At 33.4% G+C, this 12187-nt stretch overlaps 1 protein-coding gene across 1 annotated transcript; it reads right to left on the bottom strand.

The window, feature by feature from the left end:
* Positions 1 to 1425: 1425 nt before the first annotated feature.
* Positions 1426 to 4072, bottom strand: LOC136990084 (heat shock 70 kDa protein cognate 4-like). Its single transcript, XM_067288435.1, has 7 exons — positions 3914 to 4072; positions 3620 to 3828; positions 3179 to 3537; positions 2823 to 3100; positions 2450 to 2735; positions 1746 to 2372; positions 1426 to 1670 (listed from the first exon to the last, which is right to left on the bottom strand). The coding sequence occupies exons 2-7, from the start codon at positions 3822 to 3824 to the stop codon at positions 1485 to 1487; spliced, it is 1941 nt and encodes a 646-aa protein (XP_067144536.1). The 5' UTR covers positions 3825 to 3828; positions 3914 to 4072; the 3' UTR covers positions 1426 to 1484.
* Positions 4073 to 12187: the final 8115 nt, after the last annotated feature.

Raw genomic sequence — 12187 nt, 5'->3', positions numbered from 1 at the left:
AGTGGCCAAGCGGTCTTCGTTCCCTGAACACTGGAAAATTAAGACGATTTATGGAAGAAACGATACACTTAAGAAATTCGTACGAGGAAGACGTTTCAGATAAAATTCGAATAAAACTTAAAATTTGAGAAGCCATTTTGTAAATAAATGGCTTAAACACCAGCAATAAACGCGCAGAATTGCTATTAAACAATTCCGCGAGTCAATAAATAGGCTTGTTGTTGCCAGTTGATTACAATCTGTACAGCAATAGGGAAGCTGTGTTGGTCGCCTCAGATGCGCTGCGCTCCGCCGTTTGTCGTATTCAGCTTGCAGGCGTGGGTCCGGTTCACCGAAGTTTCTTTCTTAAATAACTGAACTAAATGTATGAAAAAATTAGTTACATTTTGTTTTACTCTTTGCAGTGGTCTCTCACGTCCCAATAGTAAGGGGCACGGGGACTCAGCCGGTAAAAATTATTTTTGTAACATATTCATACAAATTAAGCGTTAAATTACGAATTCTTTATTAATAGAGTAAACTCAAGCAAATAATTTTGTCTTCTGACACACTCGCACAAGCATCACGAGCTCACTTTGCAATTCTGGTACCGAATTCAGCCATCTCCATCCTTTGACTTAATATTTGCTGAGATAATAGGCATATATATAATCTGAATATCTTCGTGTCACTACTGGAAACTTCTACAACTTTCGGCTCAGAGATACGTTTGGGACCTTAACAGAGCCGTAGAGCAGGGGTGGCCAACAAGTCGATCGCTGGCGATGTCTTGACTTAATGTATTATATTTGTAACCGAACGCAACTGTATGCATGCAGTTATGACTCGACTCATGCAGGTATGACTCGAAGTCATGCGTCATATCCCGAGTGGAGTGGGACACAATTTTTAGTCACAAAAAACCTATTACAAGGTTTAATTTTGATGATAACGATATAAAAACCAATGCCGTCCAGACCGCAGCAAGCCTGAAAAATTACCCGTAAAAGTTGGTTACCGTAGAAAAACCACTCAAAACTAAGTTAAACTTCGTTCATTTTATTTACATTTCCTCAACAAATGTAAATTCACAAAATGCCGCATTCGTAATTCTTAACGTATACCCGCACTTCGGTTTGATATGAATTATCAGGATTGAGTTTAATTATCTAACGTTACATGGCAAGTTCGAACACTGATCCACTCTGCACAAATCAGTTTGTGTCCGCGTGTAATTATAATTATCTTTGTATTTCGAAGGCATTGTTTAGATTTTAAATATTGTAAAAAGATTAAGTTAAATTAGAAGCAGTCATTTAAGACTAGACATTTTCTGGCAGTCAACTTCCACCTTCTCGGAAATGCCTTGTTCAGAAATCTCATTACTGGAAACTTATCAATTTCCCTGGTTAAGTACAAAAATTCTAGCTAAATACGACAAACAACTTATGCCAATTTCGGTTTATTCTGTAACGATCTTAAATACATGGAATGTAGTAATAAATTTAGTCGACTTCTTCGATTGTTGGTCCAGATCCGCCAGTTCCTGCTCCCGCTGCACCGGGTGCTCCAGGCATACCACCTGGCATACCTCCAGGCATTCCACCTGCTTGATACAACTTGGTTATGATTGGGTTACAGATTCCTTCCAGTTCCTTTTGCTTGTGTTCAAATTCCTCTTTCTCTGCCAACTATTAAAAATAAAATTTAAGTAAAACTCCATAGTTCTAAATCCCACCCCCTAGAGCTCAAAATTAGATAAATACCTGATTAACATCCAACCATTTTATGGTTTCTTCTACTTTATCCAGGACTTTCTTCTTGTCATCTTCAGAGATCTTATCTTTCAACTTTTCGTCATCTATGGTAGACTTAATATTGAAAGCGTAACTTTCCAGAGAATTTTTGGCAGATACCCTCTCCTTTTGCTTATCGTCCTCTTCACGATACTTCTCTGCCTCTTTCACCATCTTTTCGATCTCTTCTTTGGAGAGGCGACCTTTGTCATTAGTTATAGTAATTTTATTTTCCTTTCCGGTACTCTTATCGACTGCCGATACATTCATAATACCATTAGCATCGATATCAAAAGTAACCTCAATCTGAGGAACACCTCGAGGTGCTGGTGGGATACCAGTTAGTTCAAATTTGCCCAGTAAATTGTTGTCTTTGGTCATTGCTCTTTCGCCTTCGTATACCTGAATCAATACACCGGGTTGATTATCAGAGTAGGTTGTAAATGTTTGGGTTTGCCTGGTAGGTATAGTGGTGTTACGTTTGATCAACACGGTCATTACTCCTCCAGCAGTTTCAATTCCAAGTGACAATGGAGTGACATCCAAGAGAAGCAGATCTTGTACTTGCTCTGATTTGTCACCATTCAAGATTGCTGCCTACATAAGAAAATCAAGATTTTTAGGTCCTGCCTATTTTTTTTTAAATGAAAAAAACTTTTTGAAGCAATAATTACCTGAACTGCTGCACCATACGCTACAGCTTCATCGGGATTAATACTTTTGTTCAAATCTTTTCCGTTAAAGAAATCTTGAAGCAATTTCTGAATCTTTGGTATACGAGTTGATCCTCCTACAAGTACGATATCATGAATTTGACTCTTGTCCATCTTAGCATCTCTCAAAGCCTTTTCCACTGGTTCCAATGTTCCACGGAACAGATCTGCATTCAACTCTTCAAATCTTGCTCTTGTGATAGTTGAGTAGAAATCGATACCCTCAAACAACGAATCGATTTCAATACTAGAATAAAGAAAAACAATTAGATTAAGAGGAGGAAAATGTTTAGGAAAGGAAAAAAAAAAAAAAAAAAAAGTCTTTCACACATACCTGGCCTGAGTACTAGAAGACAAAGTTCTCTTTGCTCTTTCGCAGGCAGTTCTCAAACGTCTCAAAGCCCTCTTATTTGTAGTAAGATCTTTTTTGTGCTTACGTTTAAATTCCTGAACGAAGTGATTAACCATGCGATTATCGAAGTCTTCTCCACCTAAGTGAGTATCTCCGGCAGTAGACTTAACTTCAAAAATACCATCTTCAATAGTTAAACAAGATACATCGAAAGTTCCTCCGCCCAAATCAAAAATAAGAACGTTCCTTTCGCCAGAACCCTATTTAATAGAAAGAGATCGATTACTAAAAAGAAAACCAACAAAAAAAAGTTTAGGATTTATAAAAAAAATATTTACCTTCTTATCGAGTCCGTAAGCAATAGCAGCAGCAGTGGGTTCGTTAATAATTCTGAGAACATTCAATCCAGCAATGGTGCCGGCATCTTTAGTAGCCTGCCTCTGAGAATCATTGAAATATGCAGGAACGGTAACTACAGCATTAGTAACTGTTTTTCCTAGATAAGCTTCGGCTATTTCCTTCATCTTTGTTAGAACCATGGAGGAAATCTCTTCTGGGAAGAAAGTCTTTGTCTCCCCTTTGTAATCCACCTGAATCTTAGGTTTGGTGCTATCGTTTATAACTTGAAACGGCCAATGCTTCATGTCGCTCTGTACAGTGGTATCATCGAAGCGACGTCCGATAAGACGTTTAGCATCTAAAAAATAAATTATTTATTGAGAAATCGAAGTTATTCTTTGATTTCGGGAGTTTTTTCTTGTTATAAACGGGAAATTTACCGAATACAGTGTTACTGGGATTCATGGCTACTTGATTTTTTGCGGCATCGCCGATTAACCTCTCGGTATCGGTAAATGCCACATAACTAGGAGTGGTACGATTGCCTTGATCGTTGGCAATAATCTCCACTTTACCATGTTGGAATACTCCTACACAGGAGTAAGTTGTTCCCAAATCGATACCGATAGCTGGAGTCTTGGCCATTTTCCTAAATAATAATTATTATAATTTAAAATTAAATTATCTAATTACATTAACTTTATCTATTTAAAAACATAGGCGAGTTTACTTACCTTTCGTGAATAAATTAGTACGCTAAGGAAGATAAATAGGTGAGAATAAATCGCAAGTTAACCTTCCCTGAGTGAAGTGTAAAAAGCAAGGCGCGAGCCGGTTCGCGGATTATGTATCGGGGAGGCCGGAAGTGACGACACGAAAGAAGGTTCTCGAAGTATCTCGTTCGAACTCGACCAATAGCGGAGGGAAATGTAAATTGCGCATATACGTCTCGAAACGTTATTGGTTAACGCTTCCCTCTAACGTCAGACACCAGACGATAGAGTCGTCGGTCACGTGATCGGCGAGTGAAATGAAAATTCATTTTATATCGATTTTTTTCGTAATAATTGAATAAATTACGTATCGTATTTTTAATAAAGCCGAATTTGTTGATTTGTACGATTTTAAATGCGGATCGGCGTAATTTATCGATTTTTTCGACCGTTTAAGGGTCGATAATAAATGTAAAATGTGATTCATTATTGGAGGAAACGAAATGAGTCATCGGAATTTTATTCTCGTTTTCAGATACGGTCGCGAGTAGACATTTTTTTTTTAAATTTCGAAATACGGTTTCACGTTATAATATTAGTCAGACTTGACCTTGAGAGAATGCGGATAAAAAGGCGGTAAAACGAACAAAGCCTTTTGTCACCGCCATTTTCAAATTCACACCGCCAATTGTTAACGAACAATACCGACACACTGAGAGATCCGTGTAATCTCACGGATTATTATTATTATTTTTTTAAAGTTATTTATATAGTCTGTTAAATACGAACGAAAGCCAGCCTAGAAATATTTTAAAATTAGAAATGTGTGTAATATAAATATATAAATGGTGGAGACAGATAAATATACTCGTCCGCATTCGTTATTCTTAAACTGCATCGATCATGTTTTTCGTGTACGAGAATAGTCTAGGATCGATATTGACTGAAATTCCTAGAACAAGAAACAATTCCTTTAATTATAAAATACTTTTTTTCCGTGTTAAATTATACAAAACATGACGTCATAATGTTTTTTTCCTTGATGTTAACGTCGTTAATATTCAAAATACATAAGTTATTAACGTAATTCAAACCGGAAATTTTCGAAAAATTTAATTAATAATTAAATTATTACCACGTTTCTGTTTGGGTTTATTGCATTTCTCGGTAGTTCTAGAACTTGTAATTCTCGGAAGGTTCTAGAACCCGTTCGAGATTCCCGCTGCTAACTTCCGTTTTGTCTTCAATTAATTGATTATAGAGCAATTTTGTTTTAAATTTAAACGTTTTTTTTAAACCTGCGAATGTTTAAACAGGTGTTGTAGATTTAAACACTCGCAAGCTTTATTTATACGGCTTATAAATAATTTTAACAATGCTATCTTTTAGAAAGTATGTAGAGGTATTTTACGATTTGCACGAATGCATTTAGTCATTTAAATAATGTAATTGCAATGCAAAAAATGCAAGAAATTTGCCATTAAAATGCATTTTTATTGTCTGTACAAAGCATGACTTTCTAAAAACTATTTATTAAATTACACAGTATTTAACTTTTTAAATTGTGTAATTGTATTAAAAAGAATGATTTTAACATATTTTTAAAATGAAAAGACATGCTTTTACTGTCCAAAAATGTCGGAATTGGAGGGAGGAGGGTGGGGGTGAGAGCATTCCTCACTAACCCAACCCCTCATTTGCAGTGTTTATCGGGTTTTAGTGAGGTGGGTCCACCTAAAATGCCTTGTCATCGTTCTTAGGTATGCCTTCTGTATTAATTAGGAGCGAATGAAATCTCAGTTGCAAGATTTGAGGTCACTGCACAGAGCTAGTTAAATGGAAGTGTTTAAGAAAATAAATTGTTAAAATAATTAAAAGGAAAAGCTGACGAAAACAGAGTAATATTCGTTTAGAATCTTGCAAAATACATTTCGAAATATTTATTTATACTGCCTGGTAAACAAATTGGAAACGACAGCAAACATCTAGTGTTTTAATATGATTTATGAAATCTGGAGTCAATATAAATTAATTTTCTTATAATGCTCAATAATTGTATATTGATCCTTCTATCCGCCATATAGGTCAAGGTTACTAACGTTTTGTAACGACACCCGCATCGATATATTGCGGTAGACACTTAAAACTGCAACAGCAATAACCGTTTGGGGATAGAAAACGTAGTGTCGGCTTTGTGTGTTGCTTTTGTTTTTATGTCCAACAACGGAAAAAATACTGTAGATAAATTAATATGTTTACGTTTATTACGAGAAGCGTAAACAAAACTGCTTTGTGCTAACGGTTTTACTTAATTTTTCGTATAAAGGCCTCACATGGCCCGAAGCGTGTCTTGTTATAAAATCGATTTCTACTTTCGTCCGTCCTTCGTTAATCTAGAGAAGAGTTGGATTGATGAAAATCGAAACCGGAAATGGAAGACCCGATCTGGACGGGGAGTCACGTGATTTTTAAATTAAAATATGATTAAAAATTGCAGCCCGGCATTGTGACCGTGCCACGATAAGTAATTGCTCGTTTATAGTAGTATATTAAATGCTTAATTTATGTTATAAAACTTTCACATATGTTAATTTATTACATTTCTCTCGGACGTATCTTTTCCTTGCGAATGTTACTAAATCCAGTTTTTATTTCTTTTTTAATTACTGATACGTTGAAAGTAGGTTGCACAATGCTTTGTTAATTCGAAATCCCATTTTTAAAATAAACATTTTATATACGGTACTTCATTTATCCAAACTAAACAATGCAAAAGAGCCTCTCTACCCCAAAGTCCCATTTAAGCTCACGAAGGCATCATTTATGTTACGTTAACGAATCCATTTTCTTATACAGGGTGAATAATCAGTCGATATTGTTCACAATTCGATAATTCATGGTTATCTCATCTATCGAACCACAATATTGATGTTAAATCCATTGTTTTGCATAATAAAGAGGGGGGGACTAGACGCAGGATATCTAGAAATAATATACTTTATGTAATTAAAGGATAGGTTCATTCAAGTTTCAAAATTTCATCACTTTCATTCCTTTTGAATTTGTTCCCATTAGGAAACAGTTGATAATTCAGTTACTATATAGGTCATCTGAGATTAAAACCGGGTCAAAATACTGCAAGGTCCAAAGCTATATATAGCATTACGTACTGTACGGCTTAATTTTTACTTAATACGTTACGAAATCAAAGATAAAATTTAATGGTTTAAATAACCTAACTTTCAATTATATGGATTACTCGAGAAATTAAAGAGAATATTACATGAAAATAATTTATTTGGCCCGTCACGAATACTATAGAGTATCTTTATTTGGATTGGATTTTATGTTATTTATAACGATGAATCATGGAAAATATTTTTATCTTCATTCAGTATTTTAACGTCGCTAGTAGCGATAGAAAATTATTTTAATATATATTTTAAAATACGCTTTCACTGGTTATGTTTTTCGCGTGTGCGGCTTGGCCCTCGCTATATAAATCATTACAGTCGGTGGCACGTTATCTTATGAGCAAAAAAGACAATTGCCTGGAGCCCCAAACCAATCTTTCGTAAGAAAATATTTCCCCAAAACATTCCGAAGAAAGATGTCTGAAGTCAACACTGTACCGGGCCCCCTAATTCGAATTTGCCTGGGCCCCGTGAGGCTATAACGCCCACTGATTACATTGCATTTACACATATATACGAGGCTGTCGAGAGCTTATATGGGGTCCGAGATAAAGCGGATCCCTTTAGCTATTGTTTAAAAACAATTAGGTACGTAGAAGGTTTGTTTATTAATAAAAAAACAATATTAAAAAGATAGCATTGATTTTATAAGGATAGGAACCATTAGGGGTTCTTAAGTTTCCTCGGGATTAAACTCTACATTTGGTTATGTTCATCAGCTTTCGGATGGGGGATGGTTGGATGAGGCCATCCCCTAAAACACCATTAAAATGAATTGTCATCGAACTTTGGTATGTCCCCAGAGTTTCATACTTCTATCTTAATTACGTGGATGAAATTTAGGGACATGATACGAAGCGAGTTAAATAAAACCGCTTAATAAAAAATTCGCGAGGATCATTTAAATTGAAAGAATTTTCTTAAATTCCTGGTTAAAACTGAGAATAAATCTGGAACCGTCTCCTAAATCGTAAAAATTACGGAACGTAATGAAAGAGCACAGTCATTTTTATATGCATTAATATTTATTTCATAAAAAAAAAAATTATTTACAACTACACATTTATTTATCACAAACATTTTAAATATTAAAATTATTAACGGTATACACAACTCTTAAACAAATTTTCCTTGTTTTTTTGGCACAACATTCCTGTATTACACAAAGTGCATTTTTATACAATATAAAATTACTTACTCCGTAGAGTTGTCACTATTATGAATGGAATATGTGATACAAAATTAAAAAGTTTTGTACTAAGTACAGCCTTGAGATTTCATTTTATACTAAATTAAATTATGCATGATTCCTGTAAAAATCTGCTTCAGTTTTCTATTTTTATGGGTGGGAAAAAAAAATTAAAGTTTTCCAATAAATGACAGACATTTTGAATCTGAATTGATCATTTGTTTTCTACATTTTTCCTCCTAAACTAGAAAATTTTTAAGTATTTATCAAATAAATATTACTAAATTAGAATTTAAAAAAAAATCAACATCCTGTTTACACAAAAGACAAAAAAAAGGAAGATATTCTAATTTATAATAGAAAAAAATATCAGAAGACATTATTATTGGTTTGTAAAATAACCAATTAATGCATATTTTAAGTCACAAAATATTTTATTATATTAAGACAGTGTTATTCAACCCTTTTCTAATAGTGGCACCCCAACCTAGTTATTTTTTTCTTGCAGCACCCCTATTTTTTTTTATCAATGTAATTATTACATTTTCATACTTTTAGTAATACCTGTAAGAAGTGTTATGTGGCAATATATTTTGCCCACTCCTGAAGCGTCGTGGCATTTCCTCTAGTGTGCCACGGCACCGCCATTAAACCCACTGCATTAAGATCTATAAAAAAAAAACATGGCGCCTTGAGATTCGGAAACAATAATCGACTAAGTCGTTACGTTCTGTAGTTTTCGTTATTATTTTGAATACTTTCCGAGGATGATTTACGCGGTATCCGCTTGATCTTAAAAGAAAATTTAATGTTAAAGCAACAAAATAAATAGATATACGCCCTTAAAATCATCTTAAATTCTACTGTGTGTTTCTTCAATTATAAAGCAGAAGAATTTTGACCCAACCACACTAAATTTCATAGAGTGTAAATACTAGTAATACTTATTCTGTTCTGAATAACCAATGCTTGGCATTTTCTTGGCCACGAGTTAAAGGAATGATTAACGATTCTTAGACGAGCTAACATTAATTTTTAACTCATTCCATATCTAAATTTTACTCTATCTAAAATTAGATATTAGTGGGTTGAAATTTTTTTCTTTTCAAAATTTCAGCTTAAAATATTAATAATATATTAATCTATATCAGGTGGTGATTTTATTAAAACTAAATTATTGTTTTAAAATATTACAAAAAGGTAAATATTTTTCATTAATTCTTAAAATTATATGATAATAATTTACATCTTACCTAAAGGCATGTTTTTATGTCAGCTGCCAGACTTAAGTATCTGATAAATTAATACCGTCAATTCGCTTTGAATATTTTAAATTACACACGAAAGTGCAATGTGATTTCATTATAGTAATTAATATGATAAACTAGTGGTGCCCAAACTACAGCCCTTGTGCCAAATGTAGCCTGTGGTATACTTTAATCTAGACTGCAACATATCACTTATCATAGAAATAGGCCTACTTCTGGTATACAGTATGTGGAATATACAAAATATTATGGCCTGCCTACTTATGACATGCAATTTGGCCTGTCAATCAAAAAGTTTGAGTACCACTGCAATAAATCTTAATATTTACTTCAAATAACACTTGAATTTTGATATATTAAAAATGAACAAACAAATAAAAGAATACAATTTAAATGAAGTAATATGAATTGTTTAGGTTTAAAATTTTTTTCTTTTATCATATATTTTAATATCTCAATCATAAATACTAAATATAACCCCTGGCAAAAAGTATTTCATCATGGCGTAAGAAAATAAAATTGTTTAGTTTGTAGTTTAATTTACAAGGAACTAAAAATGTAATGTTAAAACAAAAATATACATTTTGTTCAACGAGTTACTAAGTATTAATCCCTCTAATTTCAAATGAATAAACCAAACCATTTTCCCAAAAAAGAATTTTTACATAAAGCGGTATTGGAAAAAGGTTTCGAACATGAAGGAGGTTTGAAAAAAGTACTTGAACAGCAATAATAATAAAAGGATCACATGCAAAATAATAGAAATTAATATTTTGTTAGTCCTCCTCTTGATCTTATTACAGCTTTTATGCATCTCGGCACTGTCAAAATTAATTCATTGAAGGTTCTGAAGTTATTTGACTCCAGTTAATTTTAATGGCTTCTTTAATTTTATTTGTATTAGTTGGCCCTTTCATCAACTGGCATTTTCAACTTTGCCCATAAATCTTCAATAGGGTTTAAATCTAAGTTGCCATTAGACTTTAAAATTTCATCATACATTACTGCTATTACAGTCTCATTAACAATGCAAATACAGTTAAACCTATCTTAAACATGTTTATCTTGAAAACCTCTGTCTTGAAATTTATTTCTTCCCCTGCATTTTCATCCTAAATTCAATATATTTTCCATGCTTATCTCAATTAATTTTCTCTTAAAATCTCTATACCTGAAATTATGGACTGAAGTGTCAATTACAAATTCATCAATACTTTCCAAGCTAGTTAAACCGTGGTGTTTTCTCTATAATTTACTGCTTGCCCTTCTCTGTACTCTTATGAATGTGTCATGCTTCTGCATATTTAAAATCACGGAATTACAAATACAAAATGTAGTCACTGAGCTCAAAGCTCAGCGACTACATTTTGACAGCAAAAACTGAGAAACATCTCTTGGGATAAATTATAGTTACAATTAATGCTGAATTTCTCTGATTGGTTACAAGTTTGGTTTGAGTTTTATTGGTTGAAGAAAGTCAAACATCAGAAATTATTAACAAACTATTTCTGTTAAGGTTTGTTAAAAATGTTTTCTTTATATCTAATACAGGTATGTACTGTACTTACAACTGTATTAACAAAACACCATATCTCCAATCAAACTTATTACTATTTACTGTGTAGGAACCTTAAAATCTGCCTATATTGAATTTGTTTCTTGTTCCCTTGAGGTTTGAGATAGACATGTTCAACTGTATTTCTAGATCCAATAGCTAACATGCAGCCCCAAATCATTAAACTTGTTGGAGACTTCGTGTTCATATTTAGTCAATCCTCCTTAAATTGCTCATCTGAACATCTCCAAGTGAATTTTCTACATCACCACCTCACCCGATGACTCACCTTTTCCAGTCTTCTATGGTCTAATTATTTTTGTGCTGTCTTGACCATTTTAAACAATTGGTTTTTTGTTTCTTGGTTAGAAAGGGTTTTCTTTTGGCTTTTAAAATGAAAATCCTATGTCATTCAGTCTATTTCTTACCGTTCTGTCACAAACATTTGTTTTATTTTTCTTTCATTCTTCATTTAATTGTTTGGAAGACATTTTTTGGATATTTTAAACATACTTTTTCAATAGGTGATCTTGAGCTTGCTGGTTTTTAGGACAACTAGGTCTGATGCGATTTTTTTGTCTGCTCTGTCTTTAAACTTTTTCCAAGTGTAATGTAAGTTCCTAATGACACACCAACATGCATTGCAACTTCTCTTTGATTTTTCCATCTTGTAATAGTTTTATAATTAGAACCATACTTTAGGGAAAGAAAGGTAAAACGAATAATTATATATTGTGACCTCATCACAGTACAGGACTGCAATTTTTTGTCACAATACTCTCAATTTTAGTAGTGCCTTGTCCTTGTACATCATACTTTTTCTATTAACAATGAAGTCATACCGGTCATGTATCTAATTCTGTCCAGGAGAAAATTTTTAAATTGAAATAATGTGATTACTGGCCCAAAGTGAAAGTTCGTATATAGTTAATTAGGGGATCCTGCCTCTAAGCTTTCCATATCTGGCCTTGACTTTCATCTAACTAACACTGTTCTGGAAATTAAGGAAGGACAGACAAATAGATGGATGACAGTGGAAATTTATAGGTCTACAATTTTTTCAAATTGCTGTCCAGCAATACTATTTAT

The sequence above is a fragment of the Centruroides vittatus genome, unplaced genomic scaffold (assembly GCF_030686945.1).
Source record: "Centruroides vittatus isolate TY-2023 unplaced genomic scaffold, ASM3068694v2 scaffold_861, whole genome shotgun sequence".
Lineage (NCBI taxonomy): Eukaryota > Metazoa > Arthropoda > Arachnida > Scorpiones > Buthidae > Centruroides > Centruroides vittatus.
This window is presented reverse-complemented; position numbering and strand designations above follow the sequence as displayed.